Source organism: Salmo salar, chromosome ssa09, assembly GCF_905237065.1.
Source record: "Salmo salar chromosome ssa09, Ssal_v3.1, whole genome shotgun sequence".
In the NCBI taxonomy this organism is placed as follows: domain Eukaryota; kingdom Metazoa; phylum Chordata; class Actinopteri; order Salmoniformes; family Salmonidae; genus Salmo; species Salmo salar.
The window spans coordinates 106745827-106764453 of NC_059450.1; the positions used below are offsets into that span (position 1 = coordinate 106745827).

General features: G+C 46.2%; 1 protein-coding gene across 4 annotated transcripts in view; it reads right to left on the bottom strand.

The window, feature by feature from the left end:
- Nucleotides 1–18627, bottom strand: part of masp1 (MBL associated serine protease 1) — an 84351-nt gene that overhangs the window by 54712 nt on the left and 11012 nt on the right. For all 4 annotated transcript variants that reach the window (XM_014213412.2, XM_045724298.1, XM_014213411.2 and 1 more), the window contains one exon: nucleotides 1872–2068. In XM_014213412.2, coding sequence (XP_014068887.1) covers nucleotides 1872–2068 — 197 coding nt within the window. The remainder of the gene's footprint in view (nucleotides 1–1871; nucleotides 2069–18627) is intronic.

Here is an 18627-nt window from a genome sequence, read left to right on the forward strand (position 1 = left end):
ATTCTCCCTTCAAGGCAGAGCTGCCTCCAGCACAAGATTTATGACGAAAAACGCTAACCTGTGAGGGGCAAGTGTGTTCTGATAGATGAGACGTCAAGGATTAAAATAAATACAGCTTTGAGTCCAAAGTGCTCTTTACTTTTCCATATAACAAAACGCATGTAATTTACAGTAGGCCTATCGACATTCATGATCGCTATTTCACAGTTACAGGGATGACATTGCATCATAACCCCAGGTTGTTCTGAACAGAATGTTCTCCACTATGGTGGAGTAAATTAACAGTAGAAGACTCCATTCTTGGCACACCAAAAGCACTACCAAAAGTGTATTTATCTGAAGCGCCTTGTGAAAGTAAGATTGTATTTTATATTTAGCTCAGGAATGGGCAACTTTGAAGGGGGTGGGGACCACAAAAAATTACTATGGGCCTCAATGGCTTGCGGGTCTGCGTACCCACATCCATACCCACACATGCAGTCAGAGCCGGCCCTAGCCTTTTGGGGGCCCTAAGCAAAATCACCTTGCCAGCAAAACATTTTTCCTCTTGACCACAAAGATAAACAAAATAAGTTTTAGAGCAGGGATGGGCAATTTGGATGGGGGTGGGGCCAACAAATCTCAGAACTCATTATGAGGGGCTGCAGTGGCTCACTGGTCTGTGTACCCACATCCATACCCAGTCAGAGCCCTAGCCTTTTGGGGGCCCTATGCAATTAAAAAAAAAAATGTAAATAAGTTTTAGAGTTCATTTCCTGCAGTTCTACACATTTTTCCATCAGGCGTAGAGAACATGTTGCAGTTTTAAAGGAAGCTTGCTGAAATTCTACATGTTTTGCCATAGGGTGGAGATAAATATTAGCAGTTTTTAATAAGATACCTGAGTGAGAGTGACAAACAAAATAAATGGGGGCCCGCCGGTGGGTAATTTGACCATGATTAATGCAAGTTTAGATAGCTGGCCAGTTGAATAACTTAGCAGTCTCAGAAATGTTTGCTGACATGGGCTAATTGAGTGACTGATGCACAACCACATTTTTTTTTTTTTAAACTACTATGCTAACTCTCAACAGAAGGTTGATAGCCCGACTTAGTTCCATTATTTCAATATTATTATTTTTTTATTTGGGGAAATTGATCCACGGGCCTACACAGGCAACCAGTTGCCCATCCCTGACTTAGCTAGTCATGTTGCCAATAAAGTTAGATTTCAAATGACGCCGACCTGAGCCAGTTTGCGATTTGTAATGGAACGTTTTTGGATTGTGTAAAATAAAACAGTGGGGATGGAGGGTTGTGTTCCAAACAACACACTACAAGTGTCCTCGCTTCAGTTCCTTAACGGCACAGCAAGAGAGCACAAAAAAAGCACCTAATAGTTGAAAGCTCTTTCCTTGAGTCATAAAAGTGTATTGAAATTACTTAGGAACTGTGCACACTTTGGAGAGGTGTGTGGCCACTTGAAGACATCCGTTGCCTTCTGTTCATTTACACGGCTTCTAACATACAGAAGAACAAAATACCTCACTCACTCCCAGGAATGGCTAATTCTTGATATTCCTTTTGTTGCTACTGATCTAGGTAAAATGCCCTTTAGTTTTTACGCACCACATACATGGAACGAATTTCAGGACACAGATTAGATTTCCTAGTGCCTTCTGGTCACTTAAGGGCATTTTAAAACTTTTATTGTCTTGTTGGGGTGGGAAATTGGGAAACTGTCTGATTGTTATTACTATTATTATTTATTGATACATTTCATGTTTAATATGTGTATTCTTGTACTACTGGGCTCATTTGGAAAAAAGACATGTCTCAATATGACTCCCTTTAAATAAAGGTTGAATACAAATCAAAATAAATAGAAAAACCTTGACATAGTCGTAGGGACAGGTGACATCAGGGTGGTCCTCAATGTCGAAGGTGTCGTCGAACTCCAGGCTGAGCAAGAATCCATCTTCCAGCTTAATGTGGTACAGGCAGTCAGAGCTTTTGGGGTAGGGGTTGGGGAAGTCGGAACTGGAAAGCACCCCCGACCGCTCCGTAAACACATTATCACTGCACTCCACTGGAACACACACACACACAATTAATCAATCAATACATTCTATGCACACATTAATAAAATAGGATTTATGATAATGTGTGATAAATACTCCACAAGTTTCATGAAAATCCACCATACACACAACATACTGTAATAACCCATTTATAGACACAGTGCATAGAACACACACGTCTTATTTCCAGTGACAGTTTTGAACATGCACAGTGAACCAACTGGAGCAGTAAGAGAAGATTATAGAATCTGCAACACATACTCTAACTCTCTGAACTAAACAGACATTTTTCACATATCTTCAGCTGCTTGAATGTAAATATTTGTCATCAATCAGTGACGGCTATCAGTGAGATAGAAAGAGGGGAGTGAATGGATACAAAACAGACCTTTCTAACTATCACACAATCACTCACGCATTCATGCACAAATGCATGTGAGCGGGCGCGCACACACACACAGGATTTGGGTGCGTTGAAGGTTGCTTAATGTCCCAGAGGTGCCATAGAAGGGTGATGACGTGGTCAGTGATGGTCCACAATACAACCAGTTCACTTGGTCTTGTGGCACAGAACAAGGAATCTAGCACTAATAGTGTGGAAAAGGCTCTAATTTTTCTCACACTTTTTGTTAACTGTCCCTTTGAATGCAGGTGCCTCTAAGCCATAGAGATGTGTAGAAATCACTACGTATCAGTCCTCAAATAGCGCTTCCCATGTTTTACAGGCTTTTGGGCACTAGAGATCTCAATACATCTCTATGCTCTGAGCACACCTTCAACCAATTTCCCTTGTTAAATACCTGAGTTCCTTTGTCTTTTAGTTCTGTGACAAACAATCCAGGCAGTTGTAAAGAACCTCTCCAGCATTATCAATTTTATTTATGTTATCTGTGTGTCCAATACCCTGTGGATGATTTAAAGGGATTAAATAAATGGGAGTTCAAACACAACCTAAATTCTCTCTCCCTATCCTTGTCCTGTAACCGGGACACCTGCACCTGAATCAGCTCCTACCTCACCCAGTGCATTCAAAATAGGCAAGCTGCTATAACAAGTGGTTCTTTGGCCGGATATGGAGTGGGATACAGGTGTTCCCATGGATGGGGACCTCAATGGCAAACCTCAACCTGACTCTCCCATAGCTAGGCCTTGCACATGTGAGCTGCAAGCAAGTGGAACCTTCACTGTCTCACAGTCAAGTGCAGCAAACAAACATCCAGCAAGAGCTATGCCTAAAGAGGAGCCGGTTTTGGGTGGAAAGAGCTGGATGGGGAAACAGCCCTCAACCCATTTGAGAGACAATGAGGTTTACCCCCACATAACCGATCTCAGAAGAGATTATCCAAACAACCACAGCAGCTATCTGGCTCAACACTCTCATTTACATTTACATTTAAGTCATTTAGCAGACGTTCTTATCCAGAGCGACTTACAAATTGGTGCATTCACCTTATGATATCCAGTGGAACAACCACTTTACAATAGTACATCTATATCTTTTTTTTTTGGGGGGGGGGGGGGGTTAGAAGGATTACTATATTCTATCCCAGGTATTCCTTAAAGAGGTGGGGTTTCAGGTGTCTCCGGAAGGTGGTGATTGACTCCGCTGTCCTGGCGTCGTGAGGGAGCTTGTTCCACCATAAGGGTGCCAGAGCAGCGAACAGTTTTGACTGGGCTGAGCGGGAACTGTGCTTCCTCAGAGGTAGGGGGGCCAGCAGGCCAGAGGTGGATGAACGCAATGCCCTTGTTTGGGTGTAGGGCCTGATCAGAGCCTGAAGGTACGGAGGTGCCGTTCCCCTCACAGCTCCGTAGGCAAGCACCATGGTCTTGTAGCGGATGCGAGCTTCAACTGGAAGCCAGTGGAGAGAGCGGAGGAGCGGGGTGATGTGAGAGAACTTGGGAAGGTTGAACACCAGACGGGCTGCGGCGTTCTGGATGAATTGTAGGGGTTTAATGGCACAGGCAGGTATCCCAGCCAACAGCGAGTTGCAGTAATCCAGACGGGAGATGACAAGTGCCTGGATTAGGACCTGCGCCACTTCCTGTGTGAGGCAGGGTCGTACTCTGCGAATGTTGTAGAGCATGAACCTACAGGATCGGGTCACCGCCTTGATGTTAGTGGAGAACGACAGGGTGTTGTCCAGGGTCACGCCAAGGTTCTTAGCACTCTGGGAGGAGACACAGTGGAGTTGTCAACCGTGATGGCGAGATCATGGAACGGGCAGTCCTTCCCCGGGAGGAAGAGCAGCTCCGTCTTGCCGAGGTTCAGCTTGAGGTGGTGATCCGTCATCCACACTGATATGTCTGCCAGACATGCAGAGATGCGATTCGCCACCTGGTTATCAGAAGGGGGAAAGGAGAAGATTAATTGTGTGTCATCTGCATAGCAATGATAGGAGAGACCATGTGAGGATATGACAGAGCCAAGTGACTTGGTGTATAGCGAGAATAGGAGAGGGCTTAGAACAGAGCCCTGGGGGACACCAGTGGTGAGAGCACGTGGTGCGGAGACAGATTCTCGCCACGCCACCTGGTAGGAGCGACCTGTCAGGTAGGATGCAATCCAAGCGTGGGCCGCGCCGGAGATGCCCAACTCGGAGAGGGTGGAGAGGAGGATCTGATGGTTCACAGTATCAAAGGAAGCAGATAGGTCTAGAAGGATGAGAGCAGAGGAGAGAGAGTTAGCTTTAGCAGTGCGGAGAGCCTCCGTGACACAGAGAAGAGCAGTCTCAGTTGAATGACCAGTCTTGAAACCTGACTGATTTGGATCAAGAAGGTCATTCTGAGAGAGATAGCAGGAGAGCTGGCCAAGGACGGCACGTTCAAGAGTTTTGGAGAGAAAAGAAAGAAGGGATACTGGTCTGTAGTTGTTGACATCGGAGGGATCGAGTGTAGGTTTTTTCAGAAGGGGTGCAACTCTCGCTCTCTTGAAGACGGGAAGGGACGTAGCCAGCGGTCAAGAATGAGTTGATGAGCGAGGTGAGGTAAGGGAGAAGGTCTCCGGAAATGGTCTGGAGAAGAGAGGAGGGGATAGGGTCAAGCGGGCAGGTTGTTGGGCGGCCGGCCGTCACAAGATGCGAGATTTCATCTGGAGAGAGAGGGGAGAAAGAGGTCAGAGCACAGGGTAGGGCGGTGTGAGCAGGACCAGCGGTGTCGTTTGACTTAGCAAACGAGGATCGGATGTCGTCGACCTTCTTTTCAAAATGGTTGACGAAGTCATCCGCAGAGAGGGAGGAGGGGGGGGAGGGGGAGGAGGATTCAGGAGGGAGGAGAAGGTGGCAAAGAGCTTCCTAGGGTTAGAGGCAGATGCTTGGAATTTAGAGTGGTAGAAAGTGGCTTTAGCAGCAGAGACAGAAGAGGAAAATGTAGAGAGGAGGGAGTGAAAGGATGCCAGGTCCGCAGGGAGGCGAGTTTTCCTCCATTTCCGCTCGGCTGCCCGGAGCCCTGTTCTGTGAGCTCGAAATGAGTCATCGAGCCACGGAGCAGGAGGGGAGGACCGAGCCGGCCTGGACGATAGGGGACATAGAGAGTCAAAGGATGCAGAAAGTGAGGAGAGGAGGGTTGAGGAGGCAGAATCAGGAGATAGGTTGGAGAAGGTTTGAGCAGGTTTGAGCAGAGGGAAGAGATGATAGGATGGAAGAGGAGAGAGTAGCGGGAGAGAGAGAGCGAAGGTTGCGACGGCACAATACCATCCGAGTAGGGGCAGAGTGAGAAGTGTTGGATGAGAGCGAGAGGGAAAAGGATACAAGGTAGTGGTCGGAGACTTGGAAGGGAGTTGCAATGAGATTAGTGGGAGAACAGCATCTAGTAAAGATGAGGTCAAGCGTATTGCCTGCCTTGTGAGTAGGGGGGGGGGGGAAGGTGAGAGGGTGAGGTCAAAAGAGGAGAGGAGTGGAAAGAAGGAGGCAGAGAGGAATGAGTCAAAGGTAGACATGGGGAGGTTAAAGTCACCCAGAACTGTGAGAGGTGAGCCATCCTCAGGAAAGGAACTTATCAAGGCGTCAAGCTCATTGATGAACTCTCCAAGGGAACCTGGAGGGCGATAAATGATAAGGATGTTACGCTTGAAAGGGCTGGTAACTGTGACAGCATGGAATTCAAAGGAGGCCATAGACAGATGGGTCAGGGGAGAAAGAGAGAATGTCCACTTGGGAGTGATGAGGATTCCAGTGCCACCACCCCGCTGGCCAGATGCTCTCGGGGTATGCGAGAACACGATGGTAGACGAGGAGAGAGCAGTAGGAGTAGCAGTGTTATCTGTGGTAATCCATGTTTCCGTCAGCGCCAAGAAGTCGAGGGACTGGAGGTTAGCATCGGCTGAGATGAACTCTGCCTTGTTGGCCGCAGACCGGCAGTTCCAGAGGCTGCCGGAGACCTGGAACGCCACGTGGGTCGTGCGCGCTGGGACCACCAGGTTAGAGTGGCAGCGGCCACACGGTCTTCCTTAGAGCACTCTTCCTTAGAGCAGATGGATGCCCCAACACATGAAGGCCTGCTATTTCACCAGTCTCTGGAAGACACCTCATGGAAGAGGCACAATGGGGGATCAGAGCAATGTTCTGTTAAATCTCTAAGATCCACTAAATCATCTCATTCAATGAGTATGGAGGGCCTCTCTTCATACCAGTCATCTCAGAGCTGTGGGAGTGCATGGGGTGGAGTCCCATCAGAGGCCCTGAGTAACTCAAGCTGCTGCTCTCAGGAAGTGTATGATGCTCCTTGAACTAGAGGTCAACGCCAAATCATAGAGGACACTCAAGCTGATTAAGAGTGTAGGCATTTGGACACTCAAACATGACAAGCCTTTGAAGCACGTGAAACCATAGCCAAACGTCTAGAAAGACAGCGACGTCTACTGCAAGCTGAAAGGGATCTGGAGGATGCTCGGATGATAGCAGCCTTCATAGAAATGAACCAACAGGAAAGCCGTGAACCTGATCCAGCGCAACAACCACAAAGGGTTGTGCCTGACCCCCACCATAGAGCTCATGGCCCTCTTCAACAGCGGGAGGAGGGGCTTACAGGAGCAGGCAGAGCATCACAACCTGTCATGTTGTCATTCTCCTCTTCCAGTGAGGAGATAGAGGGGGAGTCACAGGTTCAAGATCCAGGTCCGGATCAGGAGGAGTTCAAGATGAGTCAGAGATGGAGGTTCAAGATCCGGATGGATCACAGTATCAGTCACCATCACCACGATCTCCTTCACCATCACCTTATCGGCCTCTTCCTACACCTGCCCCGAAACCACCTCCTCGTCCACAGACTAATGGGTTTCAAACCCAAACCCCAATTTCCCCTGCGCCATACCCGGCTCCTTATGGTCAGCACCGACAAACCCAAAATGGGGGTCCTCTACCTTGACTGCCCAAACTGCTCACCACAAGTTATTTTAAGCGATCAGTCATCCTACATCATGGTGAGGAGGCAATAGAGACATTTGGCTACCAGCTTTCTGAGATTGTGTCATTATGTGTATGAGAAGGATTTATGTTGTAAAATGTGCTGAAGTGAATGTTTTACTGTTTATTTTTAGCACATAAGTCAATGGAATTAAATGGATGATTTTTAATGGGAGAAAATAAATGGGAGCTAAAACTCTAAAACGCAACCTCAAGTCTCTCTCTCTATCCTTGTCTGGGACACCTGCACCTGTATCAGCTCTTACCTCACCCAGTGCACTCAAAAAAGGCAACCTGTCATAACAAATAGCCTAGTGGAAGTAGCCTTGTCCAAGCCAAAACAGCCCATAGGGCAGGAATATATCTCCTGTTTCTGTAGTGTGAGGCAGCTTGGTGTAGAAGTACACCCTGGACAAAATGCTAGTTTAAAGCAGGGCCTTACCCCCAATCCATGTCCTTAATGCTGAGTGCTAAGCATAGAGGCCTTAGTGTAGTGGCCTATAACGGCAGAATTGGGCCCAATCAAGGGGTGGGGGGGGACGGCAATAGTCTGGGTAGCCATTTGATTAGCTATTCAGGAGTCTTATGGCTTGGGGGTAGAAGCTTTTAAAAAGCCTTTTGGAACTAAACTTGGCGCTCCGGTACCGCTTGCCATGCGGTAGCAGAGACAACAGTCTATGATCAGGGTGGCTGGAGTCTGACAATTTTTAGGGCCTTCCTCTGACACCGCCTGGTATAGAGGTCCTGGATGGCAAGAAGCTTGGCCCCAGTGATGTACTGGGCCGTACGCACAACCCTCTGTAGTGCCTTGCGTTCGGAGCCGAGCAGTTGCCATACCAGGCAGTGATGCAACCAGTCAGGATGCAATCGATGGTGCAGCTGTATAATTTTTTGAGGATCTGAGGACCCATGCCAAATCTTTTCAGTCTCCCGAGGGGGATTAGGCTTGGACCATGTTAGTTTGTTGGTGATGTGGACACCAAGGAACTTGAAGCTCTCAACCGGCTCCACTACAACCCCGTTGATGAGAATGTGTGCATGCTCGGTCCTTTTCCTGTTGTCCATAATCATCTCCATTGTCTTGATCATGCTGAGGGAGAGGTTGTTATCCTGGCACCACACGGCCAGGTCTCTGACCTCCTTCCTATATTCCGTGTCATCGTTGATCAGGCCTACCACTGTTGTGTCGTCTGCAAACTTGATGGTGTTGGAGTCATGCGTGGCCATGCAGCGAGTACAAGGAGTACAGGAGGGGACTGAGCACACACCCTTGAAGGGCCCCCGTGTTGAGGATCAGCGTGGCGGATGTGTTGTTACATACCCTTACCACCTGGGGGTGGCCTGTCAGGAAGTCCAGGATCCAGTTGCAGAGGGAGGTGTTTCGTCCCAGTACCTTAGCTTAGTGTTGAGCTTTGAGGGCACTATGGTGTTGAACACTGAGCTGTAGTCAATGAATAGCGTTCTCACATAGGCATTCCTTTTGTCCAGGTGGGAAAGGGCAGTGTGGAGTGCAATAGAGATTGCATCATCTGTGGATCTGTTGGGGCAGTATGCAAATTGGAGTAGGTCTAGGGGTTTTGAGATAATGGTGTTGATGTGAGCCATGACCAGCCTTTCAAAGCATTTCATGGCTGCAGACGTGAGTGCTACGGGTCGGTAGTAATTTAGGCAGGTTACCTCAGTGTTCTTGGGCACAGGGACTATGGTGGTCTGCTTGAAACATGTTGGTATTACAGACTCAGTCAGGGACAGATTGAAAATGTCAGTGAAAACACTTGCCAGTTGGTCAGCGCATGCTCGGAGTATAAATCCTGGTTATCCGTCTGGCCCTGCGGCCTTGTGAATGTTGACCTGTTTTAAAGGTCTTACTGTTACACCCTGATCTGTTTCAACTGTGTTTGTGCTTGTCTCCACCCCCCACCAGGTGTCTCCCATCTCCCCTCATTATCTCCTGTGTATTTATACCTATGTTCTCTGTCTGTTGCCAATTTGTTTTGTTCGTCAAGCCTACCAGCGTTTTTCTCCTTGCTCCTGTCTTTTTTATAGTTCCTGTTTTCTAGTTTTCCCGGTTTTGACCATTCTGCCTGCCCTGACCCTGAGCCTGCCTGCCTGCCTGCCGTCCTGTACCTTGCCCCACCACCCAGGATTACTGTCCTCTGCCTGCCCTTGACCTGTCATTTTGCCTGCCCCCTGTTCTAGTTATAAAATGTTGTTACTTCGACACTGTCTGCATCTGGGTCTTCCCTAGAACGTGATACTTACTCACATCGGCTATGGAGAGCGTGATCACAGTCGTTCGGAACAGCTGATGCTCTCATGCATGCCTCAGTGTTGCTTGCCTCGAAATGAGCATTGAAGGCATTTAGCTCGTCTGGAAGGCTCGTGTCACTGGACAGCTAGCGGCTGTGCTTCCCTTTGTAGTCTGTAATAGTTTGCAAGCCCTGCCACATCCGACGAGCGTCGGAGCCGGTCTAATACGATTCAATCTTAGTTCGTCGGAGGGCATAGCGGGATTTCTTATAAGCTTCCGGGATAGAGTACCGCTCCTTGAAAGCGGCAGCTCTACCCTTTAGCTCAGTGCGGATGTTGCCTATAATCTATAGCTTCTGGTTGGGGTATATACATACAGTCACTGTGAGACGATGCCATCGATGCACCTAAAGGCTTCACCTACCGCTTTCAAGGAACTGGAACTAATCCGGGCGCTTATAAGAAATCCCACTACGCCTTATGACGAACCATCAGACAGGCACAGCGTCAATAAAGGACCAAGATTGAATCTTACTGCACCGGATCTGACACTCGTCAGTTGTGGCAGGGCTTGCAAACTATCACAGATTACAAAGGGAAACCCAGCAGTGAGTTGGCCAGTGACGCAAACCTATCTAAAACTAAATACCGTGTATCATGTATGCTTGCTTTGAGGCTAGCAACACTGAAGTATGCATTAGAGCACCAGCTGTTCCGGACGATTGTGTGATCACTCTCCGTAGCCGATGTAAGACCATTAAACAGGTTAACATTCACAAGGCTGCAGGGCCTGACGGATTACCAGAACGTGTACTCAGAGTATGCGCTGACCAGCTGGCAAGTGTCTTCACTGATATTTTCAACCTCTACCTGACCCAGTCTGTGATACCTAAATGTTTCAAGCAGACCACCATAGTCCCTGTGCCCAAGAACACCAAGGAAAACTGTCTAAATGACTATCGCCCTGCAGCACTCAAATCTGTAGCCATGAAATGCTTTGAAAGACTGGTCATGGCTCACAACATACCAGTAAGACAAAGGATCTGATCGTGGACTACAGGAAAAGGAGGGCCAAGCACGCCCACATCCATATCAAAAAGTTCTACAGCTGCACCATTGAGAACATCTTGATTGGCTGCATCACCACTTGGTGTGGTAAATGCTTGGCATCCGACAGCAAGGCGCTACAGAGGATAGTGCGTACGGCCCATTACATCACTGGGGTCAAGGTCCCAGCCAGACCAGGCGGTGTCAGAGGAAGGCCATAAAAATGGTCCAAGACTCCAGCCACCCAAGTCATACTGTTCTCTCTGGTACCGCACGGCAAGCGGTACAGATGCACCGAGTCTGGAACCAACAGGACGCTGAACAGCTTCTACCTCAAACCAAAAGACTCCTAAATAGTTAACCAATAGCTACCCGGACTATCTGCATTTGATGAGTCTTTTGACTCAAATGCGCTGCTGTTACTGTTTGTCTATCCTGTTGCTTAGTCACTTTATTCCTACCTACAGTATATGTACATATCTACCTCAATTATCTCGTACTCCTGCACATCGACTCAATACTGGTACCCCGTGTATATAGCCAAGTTATCCTTACTAGGTGGCAGGTAGCCAGTAGCCCAGCGGCAGGTAGCCTAGCGGTTAAGAGCGTTGGGCCATTAATTGAAAGGTTGCTGGTTCGTATCCCCAAGCTGACTAGGTGAAAAAAAATATCTGTGACCTTGAGCATGGCACTTAACCCTAATTACTTCTGGATAAGAGCGTCTGCTAAATGAGTAAAATGTACTCATTGTGTATCATTTTTATATTATTTCTAGTTTTTTTCTCTGCATTGTTGGGAAGTAAGTAAGCATTTCACTGTTAGTCTACACCTGTTGTTTAAGAAGCATGTGACATAACATTTTATTTAATTTTAAGTCTCCTTTTTCTGCCAAAAAGTCATGTTTTTTCAGGGCAGACCTTGTTGATTGAGGACCTCTATGTAGATGAATGTGATTGCTTTGGTTTATTGTTTGCTGAATTATACTGTTTTATTATTCTGCTTTTATTGTAATGTAGACAAGGCTCTCTTGTAAAAAAAAAAAAATAATAATTCTATGTTTTTACCCAATTATGTTGATGACATCCTGAAAATGTGTCAGTCTGTGCGTGTTCCCTTCATATAAATACTTATGGATTTAAAAAACATAGATGACCTGGTAAAGAAGCTAAGATTTAAAAGTTGCCTTTTTCTTCAGAAACAGATCATGCCTTTCTCTAATCAGTAGGTAGCAGATTAAACAGTCAACTTTTATCTGTTCTTAATTATGGTGATTATTATTTATCGAAGTCAAGCTGATAATTCTCTTAAAACCTTTGGAAGCCATCTACTGTAGTGCCCTTAGTTTTGTTACAGGTGACAGTTTTGATTCTCATCACTGCATCCTGTATTAAAAGGTTTGCTGGACTTCGCTAAAGACCCGTAGACCTCTACATTGCTCCCTTTTTGCTGACAAGGCCCTACTCCATAAACTTCCGTCTTATCTAACTTTTCTGTTTAAGTAAAGACACTTGAGTTGCCCAACCCGTTCACAGGATTGGTTAACGTTTGAGGTTCCTAGGGTCTCCAACAAGCTAGGTGATTCTTAATGTTCTTAATGCCGTTCGGGAAATTTAAAGTATTCATTGGGGACTTATTTGTGGAGGAATGTAGCTGTTTTTCTGGGTGATTAATTTGTGCTTCCCACAACTGTTTTTAATAATACAACAAACACAATATACCCAAACGATATATTACAGTACCAGTCAAAAGTTTGGACACACCTACTCATTCCAAGGTTTTTCTTTATTTTTACTATTTTCTACATTGTAGAATAGTGAAGACATCAACACTTGGCAATAACACAAATGGAATCATGTAAACTCAGTAAAAAAGAAACGTCCTCTCACTGTCAAATGCGTTTATTTTCAGCAAACTTAACATATGATGAAATGGCAGCAGTTTTACGGGCGCCCAACCAATTGTGCTATTATGTGGGGTTTTTTCGCGTTATTTGTAACATATTTTGTACATAATGTTTCTGCAACCATATCTTATGGCAAAAAAGAGCTTCTGGATATCAGGACAGCGATCACTCACCTCAGATTAGACAGATTTTTTTCTACAACAAAGACGACGCACAAGACATTCTCCAAACACCCCACAGGACCGACATCCCTGTTATTTGCAAGAGGAAGCGACGCAGGTACAGAGGACAAAGAGCCGGATGCCTGGTCATGACCCAGCGGAGGCGACTGGGACAGCTGCCGTTACCGTCAATACTACTCGCCAACGTTTAATCATTGGACAATAAATTAGACGAGGTACGATCACAAATATCCTACCAACGGGACATCAAAAACTGTAATATCCTATGTTTCATGGAATCGTGGCTGAATGACGACATGGATATTCAGCTAGCGGGATATACACTGCACTGGCAAGATAGAACAGCACACTCCGGTAAGACGGGGGGGGAGGGGGGGGTCTGTGCATATTTGTAAACAACAGCTGGTGCCCAAAATCTAAGGAAGTCTCTAAATTGTTAGCCACACTACTTGCCTAGAGAGTTTTCAACTATACTTTTTGTGGCTGTTTATTTACCACCACAGACAGATGCCGGCACTAAGACCGCACTCAGTCAGCTGTATAAGGAAATAAGCAAACAGGAAACCACTCACCCAGAGGTGGCCCTCCTAGTGTCCGGAGACTTTAATTCAGGGAAACTTAACCTGTTAGGGCTAGGGGGCAGTATTTGCACGGCTGGATAAAAAAAATGTACCCGATTTAATCTGGTTACTAATCCTACCCAGTAACTAGAATATGCATATACTTATTATATATGGATAGAAAACACTCTAAAGTTTCTAAAACTGTTTGAATGGTGTCTGTGAGTATAACAGAACTCATTTGGCAGGCAAAACCCTGAGACATTTTCTGACAGGAAGTGGATACCTGATGTGTTGTATTACCTTTAAACCTATCCCATTGAAAAACACAGGGGCTGAGGAATATTTTGGCACTTCCTATTGCTTCCACTAGATGTCACCAGCCTTTACAAAGTGTTTTGAGTCTTCTGGAGGGAGATCTGACCGAACAAGAGCCATGGAACGATGATGGCCCATTAGACACCTGGCGCGCGAGTTCATGTTGGGTACCCTCGTTCCAATACGTTATAAAAGAGTATGCATTCGTCCACCTTGAATATTATTCATGTTCTGGTTAAAAAGGCCCTAATGATTTATGCTATACAACGTTTGACATGTTTGAACGAACGTAAATATATTTTTTCCCCTCGTTCATGACGAGAAGTCCGGCTGGCTTAGATCATGTGCTAACAAGACGGAGATTTTTGGACATAAATGATGAGCTTTTTTGAACAAAACTACATTCGTTATGGACCTGTGATACCTGGAAGTGACATCTGATGAAGAGAATCAAAGGTAATGGATTATTTACATAGTATTTTCGATTTTAGATCTCCCCAACATGACGTCTAGTCTGTATCGCAACGCGTATTTTTCTGGGCGCAGTGCTCAGATTATTGCAAAGTGTGATTTCCCAGTAAGGTTATTTTTAAATCTGGCAAGTTGATTGCGTTCAAGAGATGTAAATCTATAATTCTTTAAATGACAATATAATATTTTACCAATGTTTTCTAATTTTAATTATTTAATTTGTGGTGTTGACTTGACTGCCGGTTATTGGAGGGAAACGATTTCCTCAACATCAATGCCATAGTAAAACGCTGTTTTTGGATATAAATATGAACTTGATAGAACTAAAAATGCATGCATTGTCTAACATAATGTCCTAGGAGTGTCATCTGATGGAGATTGTAAAAGGTTAGTGCATTATTTTAGCTGGTTTTATGGTTTTGGTGACCCTGTCTTTGAATTGACAAAACATTACACACAACTCTTGTAAATGTACTGTCCTAACATACTCTAAATGTATGCTTTCGCCGTAAAACCTTTTTGAAATCGTAAAACGTGGTTAGATTAAGGAGATGTTTATCTTTCAAAGGGTGTAAAATAGTTGTATGTTTGAAAAATTTGAATTTTGACATTTATTTGGATTCAAATTTGCCGCTCTTGAAATGCACCTGCTGTTGATGGAGTGCACCACGGGGGGGACGCTAGCGTCCCACCTAGCCCATAGAGGTTAAATCAGTTCTACCAAATTTCTATCAACATGTTAAATGTGCAACCAGAGGGAAACAATTCTAGATCACCTGTACTCCACACATAGAGACGCGTACAAAGCTCTCCCTCGCGCTCCATTTGGTAAATCTGACCACAACTCTATCCTCCTGATTCCTGCTTACAAGCAAAAATTAAAGCAGGAAGCACCTGTCACACCCTGACCATAGAGAGCCCTCGGGGTTCTCTATGGTGTAATAGGTCAGAGTGTGACTGGGGGGTTTCTAGATAGAAATATACTATGTTGGTGTATGTGTATGGTTCCCAATTGGAGGCAGTTGATAATCGTTGCCTCTAATTGGAGATCATACTTAGTGTGTTCAATTTTCCCACCTGCGTTGTGGGATATTGTTTTGTATGTGTGCTTATGTGCGCTACGTATTTCACATCGTTATATCTTTGTTGTTTTGAGAAGTTTCACTATCATTAAAATGTGTAACTCTACTCACGCTGCACCTTGGTCCAATTATTTATATGATGATCGTGACAGCACCAGTGACTCGGTCCATAAAAAAAGTGGTCAGATGAAGCAGATGCTAAACTACAGGACTGTTTTGCTATCACAGACTGGAACATGTTCCGGGATTCTTCCGATGGCATTGAGGAGTACACCACATCAGTCACTGGTTTTATCATTAAGTGCATCGAGGACGTCATCCCCACAGTGACTGTACGTACATACCCCTACCAGAAGCCATGGATTACAGGCAACATTCGCACTGAGCTTAAAGGGTAGAGCTGCCCCTTTCAAGGTGCGGGACTCTAACCCGGAAGCTTACAAGAAATCCTGCTATGCCCTGCAATGAACCATCAAACAGGCAAAGTGTCAATACATGGCTAAGATTGAATCATACTACACCGGCTCCGATGCGCGTCTTATGTGGCAGGGCTTGCAAACTATTACAGACTACAAAGGGAAGCACAGCTGCGAGCTGCCCAGTGACACGAGCCTAACAGGCGAGCTAAATCACTTCTATGCTCGCTTCGAGGCAAGCAACACTGAGGCATGCATGAGAGCATCAGCTGTTCCGGACGACTGTGTGATCACGCTCTCCGTAGCCGACGTGAGTAAGACCTTTAAACAGGTCAACAAACACAAGGCTGCGAGGCCAGACGGATTACCAGGACGTGTGCTCCGGGCATGTGCTGACCAACTGGCAGGTGTCTTCACTGATATTTTCAACATGTCCCTGATTGAGTCTGTAATACCAACATGTTTCAAGCAGACCACCATAGTCCCTGTGCCCAAGAACACAAACGGAACCTGCCTAAATGACTACAGACCCGTAGAACTCACGTCTGTAGCCATGAAGTGCTTTGAAAGGTTGGTAATGGCTCAAATCAACACCATTATCCGATAAACCCTAGACCCACTCCAATTTGCATACCATCCCAACAGATCCACAGATGATGCAATCTCTATTGCACTCCACACTGCCCTTTCCCACCTGGACAAAAGGAACACTTATGTGAGAATGCTATTCATTGACTACAGCTCAGCGTTCAACACCATAGTACCCTCAAAGCTCATCACTAAGCTAAGGATCCTGGGACTAAAATACCTCCATCTGCAACTGGATCCTGAACTTCCTGACGGGCCATACCCAGGTGGTGAGGGTAGGTAACAACACATCTGCCACGCTGATCCTCAACACTGGAGCTCCACAGGGGTGCGTGCTCAGTCCACTCCTGAACTCCCTGTTCACCCATGACTGCATGGCCAGGCACGACTCCAACACCATCATTAAGTTTGCAGACGACACAACAGTGGTAGGCCTGATCACGGACAATGACGAGACAGCCTATAGGGAGGAGGTCAGAGACCTGGTCGTTTGGTGCCAGAATAACAACCTATCCCTCAACGTAACCAAGACTAAGGAGATGATTGTGGACTACAGGAAAAGGAGGACCGAGCACGCCCCCATTCTCATCGACGGGGCTGCAGTGGAGCAGGTTAAGAGCTTCAAGTTCCTCGGTGTCCACATCAACAAGAAACTAGAATGGTCCAAACACACCAAGACAGTCGTGAAGAGGGCACAACAAAGCCTATTCCCCCTCAGGAAACTAAAAAGATTTGGCATGGGTCCTGAGATCCTCAAAAGGTTCTACAGCTGCAACAGAGAGCTTCCTGACTGGTTGCATCACTGCCTGGTACGGCAATTGCTCGGCCTCTGACCGCAAGGCACTACAGAGTGTAGTGAATATGGCCCAGTACATCACTGGGGCAAAGCTGCCTGCCATCCAGGACCACGGTGTCAGAGGAAGGCCCTAAAATTTGTCAAAGACCCCAGCCACCCCAGTCATAGACTGTTCTCTCTACTACCGCATGGCAAGTGGTACCGGAGTGCCAAGTCTAGGACAAAAAGGCTTCTCAACAGTTTTTACCCCCAAGCTATCAGACTCCTGAACAGGTAATTCAATGGCTACCCAGACTATTTGCATTGTGTGCCCCCCCCAACCCCCCAAACCCTCTTTTTACGCTGCTGCTACTCTCTGTTTATCATATATGCATAGTCACTTTAACTATACATTCATGTACATACTACCTCAATTGGGCCGACCAACCAGTGCTCCCGCACATTGGCTAACCGGGCTGTGTCCCGCCACCCACCACCCCCTCTTTTACGCTACTGCTACTCTCTGTTCATCATATATGCATAGTCACTTTAACCATATCTAAATGTACATACTACTTCAATCTGCCTGACTAACCGGTGTCTGTATGTAGCCTCGCAACTTTTATAGCCTCACTACTGTATATAGCCTGTCTTTTTACTGTTGTTTTATTTCTTTACTTACCTATTGCTCACCTAACACCTTTTTTGCAATATTGTAATATGTAAGTAAGCATTTCACTGTTGAATTTCACCTGTTGTATTCGGCGCACGTGACAAATAAACTTTGATTTGATATGTAAATATTTGTATGAATATAAGGTTCAACAACTGAGACATAAACTGAACAAGTTCCACAGACATGTGACTAACATAAATGTAATAATATGTCCCTGAACAAAGGGGGGGGTCAAAATCAAAAGTAACAGTCAGTATCTGGTGTGGCCACCAGCTACATTAAGTACTGCAGTGCATCTTCTCCTCATGGACTGCACCAGATGTGCCAGTTTTTGCTGTGAGATGTTACCCCACTCTTCCGCCAAGGCACCTGCAAGTTCCCAGACATTTCTGGGGGGGAATGGCCCTAGACCTCACCCTCCGATCCAACAGGTCAAAGACGTGCTCCATGGGATTGAGATCCGGGCTCTTCGCTGGCCATGGCAGAACACTGACATTCCTGTTTTGCAGGAAATCACGCACAGAACGAGCTGTATGGCTGGTGGCAATGTCATGCTGGAGGGTCATGTCAGGATGAGCCTGCAGGAAGGGTACCACATGAGGGAGGAGGATGTCTTCCCTGTAACGCACAGCGTTGAGATTGCCTGAAATGACAACAAGCTCCGTCCGATGATGCTGTGACACATCGCCCCAGACCATGATGGACCCTCCACCTCCAAATCGATCCCGCTCCAGAGTACAGGTCTCGGTGTAACGCTCATTCCTTCGACGATAAACGCAAATCCGACCATCACTCCTGGTAAGACAAAACCGTGACTCGTCAGAGAAGAGCATTTTTTGCCAATCTTGTCTGGTCCAGCGACGGTGGGTTTGTGCCCATAGGCGACGTTGTTGCCGGTGA